Source organism: Phoca vitulina, unplaced genomic scaffold (assembly GCF_004348235.1).
Source record: "Phoca vitulina isolate PV1807 unplaced genomic scaffold, GSC_HSeal_1.0 scaffold2, whole genome shotgun sequence".
In the NCBI taxonomy this organism is placed as follows: domain Eukaryota; kingdom Metazoa; phylum Chordata; class Mammalia; order Carnivora; family Phocidae; genus Phoca; species Phoca vitulina.
The window spans coordinates 22661315-22682488 of NW_022589705.1; the positions used below are offsets into that span (position 1 = coordinate 22661315).

The 21174-nt window shown below is 40.2% G+C and overlaps 1 protein-coding gene across 2 annotated transcripts; it reads right to left on the reverse strand.

Moving 5' to 3' along the window:
• Positions 1-354: 354 nt before the first annotated feature.
• On the reverse strand, positions 355-14675 carry RWDD3 (RWD domain containing 3). 2 transcript variants are annotated; one of them, XM_032423084.1, is made up of 5 exons: positions 14578-14675; positions 6907-7394; positions 5012-5127; positions 4777-4913; positions 355-2747 (listed from the first exon to the last, which is right to left on the reverse strand). In XM_032423084.1, exons 1-4 carry the CDS (start codon positions 14660-14662, stop codon positions 4799-4801), a joined length of 804 nt encoding a protein of 267 aa, XP_032278975.1. In that variant the 5' UTR covers positions 14663-14675; the 3' UTR covers positions 355-2747; positions 4777-4798. The 2 variants fall into 2 exon arrangements, with proteins under 2 accessions (XP_032278975.1, XP_032278967.1); XM_032423076.1 differs by lacking the exon at positions 355-2747 and having other exon boundaries at positions 4124-4913.
• Positions 14676-21174: the final 6499 nt, after the last annotated feature.

Sequence of the window (21174 nt, forward strand, 5' to 3'; positions counted from 1 at the left end):
CTGGGAGATACCAGCTGCCTAGTGGCTAATCACATTGGATCTCTTCTCTAGTGGAAGGGCCAGCAATTTATCTTCATAAAATACTTATTTTGGATATGAATTCCTATAATACTACCAACCACAATATTATAGACATTGTGAGAGCACAATATAGCTTTTTTTTTTTTGAAGATTTTATTTATTTATTTGACACAGAGAGAGAGACAGCTAGAGAGGGAACACAAGCAGGGGGAGTGGGAGAGGGAGAAGCAGCCTCCCGGCTGAGCAGGGAGCCCGATGCGGGGCTCGATCCCAGGACCCTGGGATCATGACCTGAGCCGAAGGCAGATGCTTAACGACTGAGCCACCCAGGCGCCCCCACAATATAACTTCTAAGTGAAATATTTATTTCACAATAAAAGAAATGTAGCAATGGGCTCATGACTATGAAATTCATAGGTCTTTCCATGTACCAAATCACCCAGAAGTTGACTAGCTTTATAAAGTAACATAATGACCTACAAAAGACTGTTATTTGGCCAGCTGGGAGACAAAACTCTGAAAGGTTGAGGTGCTATCATACAAGATAAAAAAAAGTACTTTGAATCAGTGATCAGTATAAGATGTATTTGTCCCACTGCCAGAATACAAGGGTCCAGAAATCAAGGAATAACAATAGGATGGATTTCTGTCCATATTATATTTAATAATCCACTCACAGAATTTTTTATTCCCATCTCTGTAAACTTGGGCTATGCTGGTTTGGCAGTCTTAGTTCCCATGGAAAGAATGTTTCTAGCAGGGCACACAAAATGGTTCAAATGAATTAGAAGTTGAGATTGACACTTGAATATATTAGGCTCCTTATGATACTAAACCAACAAGCAAAGAAAGAGGTTCCCATAATGGCTGGGGTGATTGATCCTGATTATTACAGCAAAATTGGGTTACTGATACACAATGAGGTCAACAAGAACTATGTCAGGAGCCCAGGGAATTCTCTGTTGGGTTGCCTCTTAATATTTCTTGTTCAATAGTCACAGTTAATAAGCAACTCAACTACTGAGGAGTTAGATCCTTCCAAAATGAAGTTTTGGCCACCATACTAGGTAGAGAGCCTTGACCAGTGAAAGTACCGACCAAAAGCAAAGAATGGAGTAGAGGAAGAAGTTATAAATATCAGCTGTAGTTTCATGACCAGTTATAGAAATAAGTACCAAAGTACTCATGAAAATTTGTTTCATTGCTTGTTCTGTATATCTTTGTATATATTAACTATTTTTCCTTCCCTCTTCCCTCAAGTTCTTCCCTTTCCCTCCCTCAAGTTATATAAGAGATGGTGGTGGTGGTGAACTTTACAGTTTCATCTTTAGTTTACAGAATATCCAGGGGGAATTGTGGAATTGTAACTGAACTAGAATTAACACCAGTGAGTATAATAGTAACTGATGGGACTTTAGTTCTCCCCCTTTGGGAGAAAAGGTGAAAATCTCTTCATTTGTACAAAAAATAGTTAAATCTGCATGGATGGAAGCATAATAATTGTACAGAAATTTAAATATGGGTAGGGAGTATGTGGGAATGCTTAATAGCTAAAAGGGAAGATTGTGCTGGTTACTTGCTATAGGTACTCGGGTCTCTCACCTCTCACTTCACACACACACACACACACACACACACACTCTCTCTCTCTCTCTCTCTCTCTCTCTCTCTCTCTCATCCTCCTATATTCTGTGGTTCTTCTGGGTTGGGATATTCAAACTAGATTTCCCAGACTTCTTTGCCAGGTGGATTCCTGTTGGGTTTGGTCAATAGGAGGAACTGCTGGAAGATCTGAAAGCAGCACACGTACCAGCACTGTGATAGTTGTTGGCATTTGCTGTAGTGGTACCAAGTGGCAATTCCAACAGACAAAAGATAGTACCTATCAGCAGCTTTAGCTCTGGTCCGGGCAGCACCATGTGAGCAGATCTGGGACCGATTACAACAGCAGGTACACACTCTTGGCAATTTCTGAACTCTGACGGCATCACCCTCCCCTCTTTTTCTTTTCTGTCATCCAGTCCCATTCCTTTTCCTTTTTGCTCTTCCAGCTTTCTAACCAATTCCTGTTTTAAATTCAGTTTGAAATACCTAAGCTGGTTTCTAATTTCCTAATTGGGCTTTAACTCATTAACCAGTCCTTTCATTTTTATATTTTTCAGTTCTAGAATTTGTTTGTTTTGTTTTTTTGTTTTGTTGTTTTTCAAATACAAATATACCATATCACCTTTTACAGTTTCTAATACCAGTTCCAAGTTTGGCTTTTGTCTACTAGAACATACTAAGCATAACTGTTCCATGATCTATGTCTAATAATTCCAGCATGTAGCGTCCCTGTGGGTCTATTTCTATTGTCTATTATTTCTGTTGTTTCTCCCTGATAGTATCTTGTCTCTTCATGAGTCCAATTATCTCTGATTATTTGCAGGATATTGAATTTTAAAATTACTCATAGATAAAATTTGACACCTAGGATAATGTTATCTTCCTCCAAAGATTTGGAGGATATGGGGGCATTAGAATCATGGACTACTTTAATCCAAATTCAAAGTTTAAGACTTTCTGGACCTAACAGAATCCTCAAAGTTTAGCTATAGTACTAGGACAATTAGTTTATTTACATTTCAGTCTTACTCTTACAGTGTAGTCCTTCAGGGGTCCCAGCCCTTGGCCTCACCTCTTCTTTCTTCCAGAAGTCCTAATTATCTTTTCATAAGTACCTCAGGCTGAAAAGAAAGCATCAGAGTTTGAGACAAAAATAGCAATGGAAACAATTCTCTTCTTCTAAAGTTAATAAAATACCAAAAAGACTCTTAAAGACTTTTTGCATATAATTTTAAATTTTCTTTTATTCAGAGATGGTCAAATTAAATTTATATAAGTCTCTAACACTGTCAAGGTTAGTTTTGCATTCTGATGTGTATATTTGTGAAAGACTCAGATGTAAACATCCAAGAAAGTAATCATAACCAATACTTTTTAAACATAATTTTAGCAAATAGAAATTTAATTAATTTGGAGAAAGTCACTACCAACATTCAGTTTTGCCTGATTCAAGTTCTTCTCTAGGGGTAGAGGGTCAAATCTGAAGACAAAAGTTTGGAGGAGAACCACAAAGCATGGTATGGAAAACACCTGAGCAGAGAAGATTCAAGGTAAAATAAAGGACTAGCAGTTCTGTTGTGATAAAATTCAGACCAGCCCCCTACTACTTCTACTATGACAGCCTCGATGGCAATAACTTTTAATCTCCTTGCTTAGTAAATCAAATGAAGCAGTAATAATGACCAGCCCCAAATTTTCAAGCCTATTTTCAGTTTAGCATACCAGTAGCCTAGCTTCTCCTTGCCATATGCTGTTCCCATAGAACAACCTAACTACATTTACCAGTTCTCCAAGAAAAAATCATAAACACCCTGGAATGAGGTAAAAGGAACCAAAAATCCTCTCATTAGAACCCCATAAGATGATCAATAGGTAGGTATAATTTAATTATAAGGGTGCCTGAAAGTGAGACAATCAGATTGAACCACCATGATCCCAGAGAAGCACTGTCAAGAAACACTACCCACATGCTGCAACGTTTCCTCACTTATGTCTCCCATCAGTTATGATTTTATAATGATACCACTGTACTTCACAGATTGCAAGGAGAGGGATTTACGTGGCCTCTCCTCCATCACTTGGCCCCTTATTTTGGAAGCACAGTTGGCTTTATGAACACAAATATCCTTTCTCAAACATAAATGCCTCCTTACACTTTTGTTACAGATTGTAATACAAGCTTTCATTTTATGGCTTCTTCTCTCCTTGGGTCATAATAAATATATTTTAAGATTATCACACTTTAACAGATTTCCTAAGAAATAAAAAATAGTATCTCTATATCATTTCCTCCATCCAACAAGTCAAGTTCATTTTATGTGAAACATTTCTCCCCTTGTAAAACCAGAAGGTAAGTTTTCCCAAAAACTATTTTAAGGCACACCTGGGTGGCTCAGTTGGCTAAGCATCTGACTCTTGATTTTGGCTCAGGTCATGATCTTAGGGTCGTGACATCAAGCCCCACGTTGGGCTCTTACGCTGAGCATGGAGCCTGCTTAAGATTCTCTCTCTCCCTCTCCATCTGCCCCCGCAAAAAATAATAAGAATTTTCATTTAAATTAACTCTCTAATCCTACAACTAACAAGTACCATGCTATCTAGGACCCCAAAGAAAGTGATCAAAAATCACATTCTATAGAACTTCTTTGGTTTGTATTTAAACTAACAGTTTATGCACTTTCACAAGGAAATCAGTGTTATATTTTTCTTAACATTCAACTTAAAACATCAGACATAATAAGCTGAATGGGGGAAAATCGTGATCAAATGCTAAAAATGTAAACATGAAAACAAATCTTTAAAAAAAAAATTCATTTAATTACAAGAAAATTGGCCAGAAAATTGCACAGTTCCAAACAAATCCTCTATATAATCACAAGGGCTCATTTACCATCATCATTTTATATTTATCTTTCAATAACATTCCATCTATTGAACCTAGTCTTTACTGGCAAAAATTAGAATACATGGGTGTTTTTACTGTTTAATAGTCCATAAACAAAATGGGCTTTTTTTTCCTGAAGTTAGAATGGTGTCTATCATTTTGCTTCAGAGAAACTTTAAAATTGTTTTCTTATGAGGATTTCAATTAGCCATTCCCCAAACCCACTGTAAAACACAAAACAAAACAAAACACCACTGCTGTCTTACTAAGAGATTCCTGTCTTTCATTTCATTTTACCAGCCCGAGCACAAATTCAGAGAAAAGCTTCTTAAGTCCTGCAGTTTCAAATTCCTTTTGTAACTCATCCAACGATGAATACTCTTTGACTTCAAATGCCAGAAACCTGCATTATACAAGAGAAACTCATGAATATGCCTAGATTTGTCAGAGTATAATTATCGATTCAGTTACTTTTCCATCTGCAATAGTACTAAATTATACCTTTTGTGTTCTGTCTGTACTTTTGTTTCAAACAGTACACTCATCATTTTCTCTTTGCATTTCTTTCCACTTGAGTCCACATCTACTCTGGAGGTTTTCTGAAGAATCAGGTACTCCTAAATGATAAATCAGTACATTAAATACATATCTTACTCTGAATCTCCAAGTCCTAGTTTTAAAGGAGCCAAGAACCTGCAGGCTTATTTTCCTGCCTAGAGTACTCTCTTTCTGAATCCAGCAGTAAGAGGGATACAGTGTCTTCCTATACTAGGCAGCAGAATGTGCTGGTAGAAGGTTTAAATCTGGACTTCGAGGCCTCCTAGATCTGATTCCAGGCTAAGCCCTCTGTGCCTCAGGAACCTACTCCACAAAATGGTACTCAGAACGGCACCTACCTTACGGGAAGCTGTGATGACTAAATGAGTTAATATATGCAAAGTGCTCAGAGGTCAGCCTGGCACACATTGCTATGGCACAATTAATAGTACCAGCTAGTGGCAGTATTATGACTACTTCTGTGTCTGAAAGAACTTAACAGGCACACAGCACTGACCATTCCAAATTGGATGGCATCTGTAAATATGTACCTGAAATTCTCAATCCTGATATATAATCTTAAAAAATTTAACAGAGATATTTACATTAAATGGCACTTTAGGGAAAGCTCATAAAAAGGAAAAAACTCTTTAAATAAAAAGTATTAATTTTGCACATTAGCAAAGTTCTAGTCATATGAATAAGTACTTGTTAAGTAATTGATGGATCCAATCTGAGTAGCAACATCTGCAAAACAGCTGCACTTAGCCTAACATTCCTGAGCTGGCTTAAAGAAAAATCTGAGCCTTTTAGGGAAATATGAACAAGGAAATTAATTTGTATTCATTTTGTCAGCCAGGAGTTTACCCAAAATGTCAAATTTTATAGATATACTATAGATCACCTTGCAATATCTGGTTCTTTGGTCAGACCTCAAACCAAGATTTAAATTAAACTTTAATTATTTGTGGTATCTATATGCTACAACGCCAGCACTAATCTGGTGAACCAAATAAGTACTGTGATAAGCGCTCATCCTGAAAAAGCTAGGTAGTTATTCTACAAATCTTTCAGATTATAGGTTGTGCAAGCTAAGTCTGTTTTGAATAAATTCAATTGTAAGTATTCTTGACCCAACCCATTTGAAAGCATAAACCTATTAAGTGATTTGTAGCGCTTTCAAGATTTAAAATATTAATAAGCAGCTTTCCTCGTCTGGTCCCACATAAAACAGGTTAGATGAGTTGAGCATGCGAACTTGGAGAATCTGAAGAAGATGATGATTTTGAAAGCAGCTGCTGAGACAAGTCAGGTGGAAAGCAAAAGTTAGGTAGGAGGTGGGTGACAAGCTGACAGCCTAAGGAAGCTACTACTTCCACTAACACTAAATCCTGGTTACGAGGGACCAGCTCCGCTTTCCAGGTGTTACAGAAGCCAAATTAAAGTGTCAGGATGTGTTTTTAACTGCCAAAAAGTTAAAACTTTTACACACTACCCACAAACAGACACCTTGCTGTGCCTGAGGGATGAGATACAAATATGCACAAACTTTTAGTGCACATTTACAAAGTCGAGGCGCAAAGCTAATTAGAGAAACAAACATTCACACACCACAGAGATTTTTTTTTTAATGACCTATCCCTTTCATTATGTGGAATAATTTTTAAGATATAATTTACTTATTCTTCAAGCTTTGCAAGTTTGTAGTTGTAACTAGGAAATAGAGACATTCTTTAAAAAATGGAGACCCATTAACATCTTAATGATTAATCTGTCCCATTGTCACAAAACACACTTACAGACACACCATTTTAGCAGAAAATAGCCAAATTCATATTCAACATTAAACTTTTTGGCACCTTGATATTGCTTCTGTCTCCTTGTAGTAAAATCAGTATTATTTTACCCAGGAACATCAGTCTTCCTGTCAGCTTTAAATCGGAAGCCCACTTCTCAACGGTTTTGACATATTTGGTCTTTGCTCTCATGTGATCTAAATGCACAAGAGTTAGCCACAGTCCATCATCCACAATCGTGCCTGTTGCAAAAGTACACTTTGCACTGCCACTTCCAGTGTCTGGTTGGTTGAGGACGTGCCTGAGATTCTGCTGAATCCAGAGAACCAGCCCGTGAACCATAGGTTCCGACAAAAGGTTCTCTGCTTGCTTAAGTAACTTCTCTTTCACAGTCACGGACTGGGCCCGGGTCAGGTGTTCGGAGTGAACCGAGATACCAGGTAGACACGAAGGGTAATTGAGTGGCAAATGGAACACCAATTCTAAAGGTACATCCGCACCCGTAAGTCCTTCAGCTTTTGTGAGGATTCTGAACACGGTCCCATCTGTCTCTGGAAAGCATCCAAAAATAATGATTAGCTATACATAATTCGATTTGAATGGCACACTAAGAAGTTAAAATTTTCGTTTCCGATGTCAATTTATGTTTCATGAGAAAACTGGAGTTACTTTACAAAGGAGACACATAATCCCAAGAGAGCCCTGATTTACAGATTATCTCCTTCAACCATACACATATACTCATGGATTCCTGTATCCCAGCACCCAGGGCTTCTGTGGCATTTACATTCGCCATTGCCCCATTTTTATTCAGGTTTACCAGAACGGCTTCTCATCACACAATTTTTTTCTACCCTCACTTAGTTCTAATTCTGGAAACTCAAAATAAACTCACATGAACATTCAGAGAAAGAGTGTTGCATATCTATAAAATCAGTGATTAATTTAAAAGTTACACAGTGCGTCCAAGGAAGGTCATCGTGTTGCAAAACCAAGTCAAAGCAAACACTGGAATGCTGTGTGGCTGCAGGGCCCGAGAAACTGATGACTGTGCATGAGACAGTAACTGCCTGGCCCCGCTCTTTTCTGACTTCAAATGTATTAGTATCAGTGTAACATGAAGGTAGCAGGATGAACTAAAATGGGACGGACATCAATTCAGCCCTCTCTGGCTCCACGAGGAGGAGGAGGGAAGCACACACAGGCTAGGAGATAAAACACTGCTCCCTTTCAGATTTGCTCGACTTCACCCCTCTGATGTGTTCCACACCGCTTCACCCCACTTTTCAAAAAGTTGATAAAACGTCAGGCTGATTCATTCTGCAGGGGGCAGAAGCACACAGATCAGAAGAGCAGAGTAGAACAGAACTGGGTGCAGACGAATCTCTTTGAAGCTAACTTGCCTCTCTCTACCCCTACTTCTTTCACCACACGCCCTTGTTCCATCCTCCTTCACGAGAGAGGCAGGCAAACCTTCCTCATTTTCATACCTGGATTGCTGCTCAATAGCCTCAACAACTGGAACCTGACTGTGTCCCCCTTGAAAGAACCAAACAGAACATTAATATGGCTGTCTAGCCATCTGATTCCATTTATATAAAAGCTCTTGTTACAGATGTTGATTCACACGGGACCAAACACATATGCTACAAAAAGGTTTTTGTTGTTGTTGTTGTTTTAATAGACTCTTTGGTATCAGATGCAAAGTACTACTATTTTAAGACACCACCCTGAAACACAGATAGCAACCATTATGAAGACCATATTAAAATGATACAACTAAAATGTGTTTACATGAGTAAAATGGGTACTGTATAAAGAAAAATTTTCCAGACCTAACTTAGTACATTCCTCTACAATCCATCATGTTTCTCAAAACCCTTCTTTCTTCCACCCAGTTCCTTATTTTTTTAATATTTTATTATTAAATAGGGTCCCTATATGTCAGTTAGATCAGTACACTTCACTATGTGAAATGGGCACCATAAATACCTACAGACAACATATGACCAATAGACTGAATAAACTCTCCAGAAATCCTTTAGGGAGCCCACTTTCTCCTTCATAGGGGAGGCATAACTTCTGAAGAACTTCATATATTCATATTATTCATCATTCAACAAACATCACATCTCTAAAATCTGTCTTATGGTTCCCATGGTACTTTGAACTTATTTCGTGGTACTTTCATACCAGAACTATTATGGTTGAACCTAATGAACTATTTTCTTCACCACTGGAATATCTCAAAATTTTCTTTTTAGACAACAACCAAGAAATAATTTTACAAGTTATAAGAAACTTTTAAATTTTACAGTTAAACAGTCTGAGCACTAGCTTGTAACCATGGGGCTCACAGGTACAGAAGTCCTTGCTACCTGTGATAGGCTAAAAAATGGCCCCAAAATGTGTATGTGCTAATCCCCAGAACATGGCAAAAGAGCCTTTGCAGATGTGATTAGGTTAAGGATCCTGAGATGGGCCCTAAACGTAATCACAAGTGTCCCTATAAGAGCAAGGCAGAGGGAAACTGTACCACAAAAGGCAATGTAATCAGTGAAGTCAGATGCCACGCTATTGGCTTTGAAGATAGAGGACCATGAGCGAAGGGGTGCAAGAATTCAGCTCTAGAAGCTGGAAAAGGCAAAGAAGTGGATTCTGCCCCTAGAGCCTCCAGAGGGAACACAGCCCTGCTGACCACATGCTTTCAGCCTGGTGAAGCTGATTTCAGACTTCTGACCTCCAGCACTACAAGAGAAAGAATGTGTGTTATTTTAAGCCACCACATTTTTGGAAATTTGTTATAGTAGCCACAGGAAACTAATATAGTACTTGTGTCCACAAGGCAAGCTTTTCCCTTCAAGCAAGAATCCCTTTCTGATCAAAACTCTGAAACCCACAGTGTTCTCCAATCTCTGCCATATAAGTACCCACCTATTCCTCCCCAGTGCAGGTAACCAACTGACAGAAACAGGCAGTCCAGGGAGAAAGTATGAAAATGCTATTGAGCTGGCCTTTCAAATCCTGACGAATTTGTATTTTTCTCTCTTAGTGATTTTCTGGTCCTAGTCAGCAAATAGAAAACAAGGGAGAGGGACACCTGGGTGGCTCAGTTGGTTGGGCATTCAGCTCTTGATTTCAACTCAGGTCATGATCTCAGGGGGGTGGGATCAAGCCCTGTGTTGGGCTCCATGCTGGGTGTGGAGCCTGCTTGGGACTCTCTCTCTCCCTCTCTCCACCTCACGTTCTCTCTCTCTCAAAAAAAAAAAAAAAGCAATGGGAGAAATCTTTACTTTTGCCTTAGAAAATTGTAAAATTATTAGTTATATGGTTAGAAGAAAAGTTGCTTTGATTTTTTCAAGAATTGGGAAGGATTAACATCCTTCCTAATTGGTCTTCTCAGAGACAGCGACTCCCTGCCCATTCCCCCCCACACACAGACACACACATACTGGGGCTGCAAACTAAAATTACACAAAATGATGTTATCTCTATAGGAAAATGAAAAGCCCAACAACAACACCACTCTGCTGATATTTAATGTGGTAATAAAATTATACATTCTTTTAAAAACTCATTTTCTCCCTAAAACTCCAGAAGTATGTATATTACCCTGCTTTCACATCTGCTTTAGTTTGTACATGCAATTAAACTGGCTCTCTCTCACATCAGAATTTTTCATATAACCACATGTACCGTCAATCTGATTTTTTCATTAAAAAAAAGATACACAAAAAAACAAAGTTGCCTCTATCTGCTTTAAGACTATTAACAGCTTAGAAAGAGTGATTAACAGAAAAATAATCTGCTCTAAATCTCATGCTAATCTTTGCCCCTCCCTGACCTCAAAAAACTCATTATTAAGTTTAATTCACAAATTCATCATTGTCAATAAACATCTATGCCCCAGAAAACTTATGCTTGCCCTAGAAAACTAAAATTTTCCTAAGTTCCAAGACTATTTTAATCCAAAGATCCTACCAAAAGATGTAGGCCTTGCCTCTGGTTGAAATTCACATAAAAATTCCCTAGTTGTTTTTTTTTTTTTAAGTCACCCTGCCTTATAATAAGTGTATCAATTTCATAAATAAAACACTAACTAAAATAGGTTTCAGACCTTGTTCTTCCCTATAAGTACATGAAAGAAATTATACACCTAACAACACACCAAACAACAAAGTTTCAAACTAGAGAAACTGAACTGAACCCCAAATGCCACAGCAGTGTTATTTTTAAGGATTTCCCCTATTTCACAGTCACACAATAGGAACTTAATGAATGCTGTCCAATAACAGAAGACATTGGAAAATGTAAACAATTTAATAGAATGAGTTCTTCAAGATTTATTTAGAGCCCATTAAGAAGCCATATACAACTGACTTTCCTTTTACTTGCTTTTTTTTTTTTCTCAATTTTTAGATATCCTCAAAGTAAGCCTTTGTTCAGAAAACCAAGAAGCAGCACCCAATCCCCTCTTGTACTTCATTGCATGGGGCTTTCTTTCCTCTTCCTCCCGGGCAGCTCGCCACAAGTATGCATCCACTCGTGCTTGTTTTTATGCTACGGCTGGATTTTTATATGTGTTTAAAATGTGGTTAGAGAAAAAAAGCAAAAGGAAAACTAAAAATAAGTGAAGCTAAAAGTGGCAATCCCATCCTTTAGAAGTCAAGTTCAAGGCTGAATTGGTTTTACAGAGGTGAGCACAGTACTGACAATCAGCAGGAAACAGAGCTGAGCAGATTTAGAGGGGTCAGTGGGTGACAGTGATGATTCATTTTGCAAGAGGGCCCAATCCAATCTGAACATGAGTGTTAGCAGAAGACAAAAATTCACGCTGAAGCTACTGTGCAAACATATTATATGATATTGAGTCTTATATACCTCCCATTTTACAACTTTTTGATCCACAAGATAATTTCCAGAAATACGACTCCACATAGAATGAGCACTGACGACAGCAATATAATCTGTGACCCTTAACTATCTCATCAGGAAAATAAGGATTTATAACAATATCAATTTCATCTATCTGATAGGTGTGCACACATATGAATACCCACACACTCCCCTTCAAAATTACTCAGAACATAAGTTGGGTGAGACGCATCTCCTTTCTCTGGGTGCTCATTATTGCTCTTTCACAAGTGTTATCCTTGCTAAGAATTCTTTTCCTCATGCAGCAGCCCCATCTCTATCTAAGTGTCCATACACTCTGGTGTCTGGTGGTTACTTAACCAGCCTGAGCATCCGTTAACTTCTCTATAAAACAAAGCTAAGAGTACCCCTCACCAAGTAAGATGCATTTGAAGTATGTGGTACATGGAAGGTGACCCCATTAAACCTGGCACCTGGCCTGACTGCACTGTACGGGGAGGGGTAGAATATTTCTGATTTGGTCTACCCACTCCATAATAGACAGCAGTGTGGGGGTTTACATCATTTGCACCCGTAAGAGATAGTTATACCTGATGCCTCTTACTATGAGCTTACTATAACCACTGTAACGAGGCCATGTGCTTAAGTCCCCTGAAATTCCCAGCACAAATTAGCCCAACCTAACTGATTCCAATTAGTCAGGCTCTTCACTCTTATGGTTGACCCTTGGGTTGGCAGCCTAACCCTTCCTGGGCAACCTCATACCAGAAGTGCAATCCCACCCACAATGTCCCACAATGTTCTCCTGATTCCAGGGGCAACAAGAAGCAGCATTATTTGCAGGGAGGCCAGAATGGAACTGATGGTGTTAAGAATGTTCTGGTATCAATCTTGTAACCTCCAACCCAGGCTGACAGTGACCGTGAGAACGACAGGCAGCAGCCCGCTGTATGTTTACTGTGGTCTATTAAAGAAGGCCTTACCTTACCCTTAATTCCCAGTTGTGAACATCAAACATCCCTATTTCAATCACTGAATTGTTCTATTCTCCAATGAACCTTTCAGCAACAAAATGTCCTAAGTTGTTACACTGAATTCTTTTATAATTCAATTACTTATTGATGCCAGAATGCTGAATTAAATTAATTAGGAGGCATGGCTTGAAAGTCATGCTCAATTTAACAGCAGATAAAGGGTTCACAGTGTTCTCGCTATTAAGAAACTGCTCTCTTTCTTTCTATGCTTACTTTTTTACGTTTTCTCTGACCCATCAGCAGTATCTTATGCACAGCAATGTACTCATGACCGGGCTCACTACCACTCCATCCTTTTTAAGGCGTGATGGGAAATCATATGTTCATTTTTCCAGGATATTTCAACTGAGCCATTATGAAAGAATTTAGAAAAACTGATGATCTCCTAAACAGCCTGCCTCAGGCAGAAGTAATTATCAGTAGAGACATGGAGACAGTGAGTAAGATGATGAAGAATTACGAATGCTATCCAATCAGAAGGGGGGGGTGACAAGAAAACACTAAAAATAAATTATTTCATATGGATTGTCAACGACAGCTTCTATATAAGATGCAAGACAGGCTAGGCACTGAAAAGGAAGCAGCTCCATTACCCGAATTGGTTCACAGTGCCAGGTTCAGAACAGTGGTCACATGACCACAGGTGATGCAAGGAAGAACACATGAAAAGGCCCAGCTCTGGCTTCCTGTGTGAATAAGCAACCAAATGATACCATGAAACTCATCTTCGTCCTAGATGGTTTTCTCACAACACCCAGAATATTTTTAGACTACTTTCTTAAAGGTCAACCAATTTATGGTCAGAAAGGCAATTTTAATAGTTGCTGAAACATAACAGAAGGCTAAATCCCATGCCAAAAAATTTACATAATGTATTTAAAAGCTAAGTGAAAATTGAAAGTGCAGTTCTGGTTTATACTTAATAGAAGTCACAGACAGGGACAGAATAAGTTTTGATAACTATTATCAAAAAATAGCCAAAAGAACCTTTCTAGACTAAGTTCCCAGAGGACATGGGCGGTGTCTTTGAAACCCTGTCAGTGTTTACAGGGAATCAGTACACGTGAGTTAGATCAACGCGCCCCCAAGAGCCTCTAGATGACAGCCACCTTTCAGCGGACTAGAAAAACGCAAAAGAAGAACTATCAACTAGGAAACCTCACTGAGAAAAGGTTCGGATAGAGCACTGGGCCAATTCAAAGATTCATTCAACAAACATTTACTAACTACCATATGCCTGGCACTGTCCTAGGTGCACGGAGTTTTGTGGTTACGTAACAGACAGGGTCCCCGCCCACCTGCAACTTGGCACACTCAATGCCCAGAGAGTTAAAACTGTGGTTGAGTGCCCTGAAGGAATAATGCACAGAGCTTACAACGGGCAAAATGCAATTTGGGGCAGTTGGGTTTAAACGGGGGGTGTCAGGACAGGCCTCTTTTCAAGGTGAGACCTGAAGTCAACACTGGCGGCCCGGGAAGCCGGGTGGAGTGCGTTCCGGGACCAGGGCTGCGGGCGCGCAGGGCCCGGCGCTTGGCCCGTGGCAGCGGGGCGGGCGCGGGCCGGAGGGGCGCGGAAGGCTGGGGCCGCCGGCGAGCCGCACCGGCCTGGGCGCTGCGGTCTCCGTCCCCTGCGGAGCGCCGCCACACTGTTCACGTTGGAGGGGGTCGCCTCACTCTCCCGCCTGCTCCCACACATCTCCAGTCCCGGTGCGTGTCGTTCCATCCTTCAACCAGCCGGGTCCGCGAGGGGGGCCCCGGGGCAGGGAGCCCAGTGCCGGTGGTGGGGAGGAAGGACGCCCGGCCCCTCCCTCGCGGGGGTAGTCACCTGAGCGACTCAGCACTTCCCACTCGTCGGGCCCGCAGAAAATCGCTGCCAGGGCCGAGAGCTCCTCCCGGGCGGGCTCCGCCATGGCTGCCCCGATGCCGCCGCCGCACCTCCCCTTCCGCCGCCGCCGCCGCCACCGCCCCTACCGGCCCGGAGCGGCGCGGCCGGGCGGCCACTGGGGGGCGCCCCGCGTCTCCCCCGCGCGCCGCCCCGGGCGGGGACGGGAGCCTAGGAGTCCGCCCAGCAGCTCCTGCTTGCAGACTCGGGACGCCCGAAATCCCCCAACTTTAGCCCAGGCTTTGAACACTCACCATTCCCGCCCAGACTTGGCCCTGGACTGCCGGGGTGGACAGACTGGACGAAAGGAACTTGACGGTTAGGAAGACAAAAACAAGCAGGAAAGTGACCAGTGAGGAGGTGAGCCCTGGTCCGGCTCAGAACTGAACTAGGTGTTGGGGACCTTGCAGTTAGCAGGAGATACTCTGTCCCGATGAAGCTGTTAGTGACTCTGGCAGTGTGAGACACCCGGAAAAGGCCCAGGGCAGTAACAAGCCCAGATGCTGAGCTGTGACTGGCGCTGGGACTCTGGACCAGGGCCGGATTCCTGAGACCTCTTTCTCTTAACCCAGCAAAAGCCTAGGACCTGCAGGTCCTGCCATTCTAAGGATGTTACTGGGGTGGCTCTGGACCTTGTGGGGAGCTATGCGCCAGGCTACTGGAAGCAACGTCTTAACCTTCCCCATTTGTCTCCTGCCTTCACAGGGGGCAGCCCAGACTCCTTGGCCTTGGGGAGTACATCAAGTGTGTAAACGTAGCAAACTCTAGCTTTTCAATATTACTCATTTTGTGATATTTGATGCAATACAAAACAGTGTGGCTCTTAAAGCCTAATAATGGAATGATCGTCCTTGAATCCAGCACTTCAATTGAAGAATTTGAGCAATACCAATTGGGTAACAGAATTATCAATCCATTCTGTTCCAGCTTTGATTTAGTGAACAAGATTACAATGATCCTCTGTGATAGTTCTATCAGTCAGCGTGTTTAGCTTGTCCTTTTGTTTTTCTAAGTAACAATTTAAAATTTTGCAGCCCCAAGAAGTGGCTGGTCTAGCTCACTGAGGTTCCACAATTTCTTCTTTGTATCAGAAATAAGTTTGTAAGATAAATCAGAGAACTTAGATGGCTACGCAGTGACTCCTGTCATTGACCTACAGAAGTCACAACAAACGGGGCTGATTTTAAGATTCTGAATCCATGTTACCATGCTCAACATCATTCCCACTGTTGCTAAAAAGAGATTTTAAAAAGAAAAAGATGCTGGCTTCCAAAAAAAGAAAGGAAATCTAACCAGATAGACTGCAGGAGAAATGCTTTTCGCAGGATGCCATGGGATTTCAGTGACCCCAAGTAATTAAGAGCACTGCTGTGCACATAATTGGGAAAGACAAAGGTTTATTTAAACTCATAATTATCTCTAATGTGGCCAGTTTGTTTAATAATAATTTTTAAAATTTCTTTGAGTTATTTCCAAAATAGCAGTTCAGTAGGTTCATAATTAGCTTCTAAGGAGTTTGGTGAACAAAAGAATAAATTTTTAATTTAAAATATCACTTAAGTTATTTGATTTTAGTTTGAAGTCCAATGTCAGTATTAAAATACAAATATTGGTTATTTGACTTACTTATTTAAGATAGTCTACAAAAAATCAAATAGTTCATATCTTATTTTTAATTTCCCAGATTCAACATAACTGATATGAGTGAAATAATATGAACAGCAAGACTCCAGTTGTCAGAAATATTAGGAGGCAATCACAAAGCTTGCTGTCAGCTAGGGTTTCATGAAATTGATGTAAGAGTCCATCAATCTATTTAAAATTTTCTTGTCAATAGGTTTCTTCTTTGCTCTTCCTTTCTCTGTTGATTTCTTAACCTGCTTTTCATCCTCCATTTAGCATGTTTAAATAAAAAAGGAGTCGATGTGAATGTCTTTTAAATTGACACTATCCTAAGGCCCTGAAATCCCACGAATGAGTTTCTACTCTCTGACATTTGGAAGAAATCATCACAGAGAAAGCATAATGTCAGCTTGATATTTCTCGCACTATGAAAATATCAGCTACGTGTCAAATATCTAAACCCTACCTTAATGTAAGAAATTTTCTTGTATTCACAGGCTACTGAAAAGTCTAAATATTTCAATGTGGAATGAACGTCTAGACATGTAGATGAATGTCTAGTTAGAGCACGGTCTCTCTGCCTCTCCCTCTCCAATTCTTCCTCAAACAGTGTGTGATTTGCTAGAATATTATTTATACATGCAACTTTTCTAAACAGTTGTTTTACCAAGACCATAAGGAGGAGAAGTTTTAAATCTCTGACCTCCAGTTAAAACCACTAGCTCAGGAAACAGTTCTTCTAGCTTTTCTGAGAAAACACTTCTACTCACTTTATCACTGGGTAGTATGTAGACCTAAATACTCACACTGTATCTGAAAATGTAAGTCAAACCCCACTTGGGCATAGAAGTAAGAATACACAATTTTAAGAGTATTAGCAGAGGTTGGTTAAATGTTAGTATCATGTCAAAAAAGCTAAGAATACTGAAGTAGTGGGACGTGATAAGGAAAATGATCATGTTAAGACTATAAGAAAAGTAAAAATACTTTTTAAGAACTACTAAGAGTATTGTATACCTGAAACTAATATAACACTGTATGTTAACTAACTGGAATTAAAAAAGAGAGAGAAAACCACTAAGAGTAAAGAACAAAAGAGGCACTGAATGCCAGCTTGTGAAATGAACCTGAACTCCAATAAGCTGTTCTCCTAAAGAGTTTCTGTATTTACTCATTTCATAAAATGTTCTTGGACACACATTGATTGTTGATTGGCCTGACCCTACAAGCTGAGTGTTTTGAGATACAGAAATGAAAGCAACAAGCCCTTGCTCTCAAAGACTTTAGATTTAGGTTAGACAAGTAAACACAACGAGCAACAATTACAAGTTCTTTCACCACATTTTCTTATTGGTGTGAAGGTCAATGTAATAGCTGAAAGCAATGGGTGGAGTAACACGCACTTCCCACAACTTCCCAGAGAAGAAATATGTTTGTAATGTATAGGAACATAGTCTGTTTCCAAAGGTACGTAAAGACCGGTGAGTTGGTCATAGTTCTTTTTGTTCTATTAAAGTGTGAAAAGTCACAAACTGATTTTTCACCAAGACAACAAAATAAAAACAAATAAAATATGAGAATTTGACCGTGACTCTGCAATCATACCATTTGGTGGCAAGATCTGCCTCCACCATGTCCAAATAGTTTGTACTCACTCCCAAAGATTGGTGACATTCTGCCTATGAGAAACATGCTTGATCCTTATGCATGAGTGATATCAAAACAGTTCCAGCTTGTTTTGTGGGAAAACATCTACATGGCCCAGGTCCAATGACATAAAAGTTCAATGCCTTATCAATATTATAAAAACAAGTCTTCAGTATCAGTAGGGTTTTAGAGTTTGTATAATTAAAATAACATCCAACACTTAATTTGGGTTATTACTGTAACTGGATTGCTTTCATTAATTATATTTTCTCACAGTATACTACTAGTATAGCCAGTTTTTATTATGGGGACAGGGGGAGGGTAGTTTGGGAACTATGTGACTTTTTAAAAATACTTCCTTTCAAACTCATAAAGGAACTATAAATGAGGAAACCCTGCCATTTTGGCAAAATAGATTCTCAGTGGTTGAAAATAGAAAGAGGTAGGTATATCAAAGAACCACATCTATGACTGGGAAAATTAGACCTGGATTTCCTTTTTTAAAAAATGTGGGGGGGGGGGGGCCCTATAGGCAAAAGATGTATTAGATACAGAAAGAGGGAGGAAGAAGGGAATGAGGGAGAAAAAAAGGAATGGGGGAGAGCACAGAGCAGGGAAATAGGAAGGTGAACACTTAAGAAGATAATATGGAAAGGATGAGTTTTATGAAGTGAAGAAAAACATGAGTTAATAATTTGGCTTTATTTCTAGAAGAAAAATGTAGCTTCATCTGCTTTTGAAGCAATAGAAAGACCTGAAACTTTATTCAGTAATAACATGAGATCTGAGATTTGCTTCAAAATAATGTAGAAAGGGTCGAGAGGCTGGAGTATGGATGTGGCTGAGTTGACCATAGATTAAAAACTGGTGTGGCAGAGTTGTGAGTGCAGAAGGATTTGGTATTTTATTCTGCCTACTTTTGTGTATTTTACATTCTCTATAATAAGTTACTTTTAAAACATATTCAATAGAGAATAGGTCAAGATATTTGACTTTTGCATAATGCTCAATAAGGAGAAAAGAACAGAAATAAAGGGGGGAAATGGGAGGGGAAAGGAAAAGAAGAAAAGAAGCAGGATTAAGGAGAGAAAACAGAGTCGGTGAGAGGTATGAAGAGACAGAAGATAACAGGTTCGAAAGTGGTATGTCCAATAAATGTATGGTTTAGGATCCATTACAGGTGAGAAAAGCACAAAACCTAAAACTTCAGCACCTTTAACGAGATACTGGGGTTTTGTCTTAGAGGTTCAAGTGGAGGGAGGCAGGCAGAGCTGGGGTGCTCTGCAACGTAGGGACCTATGGTCCTTCCCTTCCGTGGCTTTGCTCTGTACAGCATCGGGTCCCCACTGTCATGCCATACTCCAGGGTGGTCCCTGGAGCTCCAACCACCAAGTCTACATCTGGTCAGGAGAATGGGACTCAGTCTAATCCCATTGACTGGAATTTAGTCCCATGACCACTCCCAGTTTAGGGGTTGGAAAATGGCATTTTTATTCTAGGAGGCCATGTACCCAGCTAAAAGTGGAAGAAAAAATGAAATATTATTATTATTCCTTTCTTATTATGGAGAAAGGGAAAATATTGGGAGGCAGCTGGTAGTCTCCACCACATCAAGTGGAGTTTTAGTCAAGAGATTAAGTTGTCACATACATAATTCTGTAGAGCTCACCTTTTCCCCATCCCTTGACTGCCACCACCCCTCACTGTTTGTCTCGTCCTGTTTTATTTTTCCCATAACATTTACCATTATCTGAAATCACCTTGTTTACATGTGTCTTGTGGTTGCTCCACAGAATCAGTCCCCCATCAGCACCACCAAAGTGATTCAGCTGTCCAAAGTGATGAGGACACATGTGTACCAGAAGGGTCCAAAAGGGTTTACTGTTCACATGCTGAGCTTTCTGGGAAGAATAGGGCAATTCAAAATGGCCTGACTGAAGTCAGGGGTGAATGGCTCTGGTGTTCATTGTGGTTAGGGGGTGGGGCCAGGGTTAGAATTCTAAACCCCAGCATCGCTGGGGTTTCTGTGGTCTGAACAAGGGAGGGAGTGCCCAGACTTTCTCACCCACTTGTCCAGAGGCGGGACAGAAGGGAAGAGGGAGGGCTGGGGCTTGAAAGCTGTCAGCAGTCAAACATCAAAAACAGAGTCAGACATGTTTATTGTCTGTCTCCCCCAGAATTTGACCTCCGTGAAGCCAGGGGCCTTATCAGTCTTGTTCACCTCTGTATCCTCCACATCTAAAACAGCGCCTAGTGAATTAGGAATGCAATGCATATTTGTTGATACAAATAAACTCACTGCAAAGTTTATAAACTCTTTATACAACTCCTTATTCAGCAGAGTTATGGAGCACCTACTATATCCTAGTGACTTTATGAGATCTCAGGCATTCCATGACGATGACTGAATATGACACAGTCACCATCCTTCAGAAGCTCCCGATCCAGTTTGGGAGAGACATCAGCCTTTCCTGGGGCTAGCTGGTAAGTGTCTTGCCAGATGAATGGAGGGCTGTCAGAGAAGGCCAAGGAATTCTGGTTTGGCCATCATGTTTGAGTTTCCCCATCATAGGGTACAAGGAGGAAAGCTGGAGAAAAAGATGGCTGGAAAAATAAATCTCTACTTTCATTCAACAAGCATTTATTGAACACCTTACTATGTGCCAAATATTACACCAGGCCCCGAGGAAACTATGGCTTTTGACACAGACCTCTTGGAAGTTGTAGTGTAGTGGGAGAGACAGGTCGTAAGAGAGAACTCATTTGGTAATCAGCAGCCTGTTGAAATCATGGCAATAGATGAAATTGCCTGCCTGCATCTCAAGAATTTCGTAATGACGGTGATGTTTCCCAGCAATTGGAACAGAGAAGCACTGGTTTGCCAGTTTTTCTAACACAATCTGGATCAAGACAATAGTCCCTTTGTGGTAGGGTTTCTGTATTTCCCTGTTGTTTTCACTTTTTTGTTTCATTCTGTTTTCAGTGGAGAGAAAAATCAAGCCAAGAAAACAGAAAAAAAAAAAATTCCTTTGTGGCACTTTTATCACTTGGAAGGGTCTCTGTCTCTCCCTAGGAATATAAAAACTATCTTAGAATAGAAAGGTAGATCTAGAATACTTGGTCTATTGTTTCAGATAAAATCCTGCTATATTTATGTGATTCTCATTGCTCTTTGAAACCTTGATTGGCCAGTAATTTCTTCACTGATAGCTTCATTTATTTTAAAAGGAACATTATACTTCAAGAAGAAGCAATGACCAGGGTTCCTAC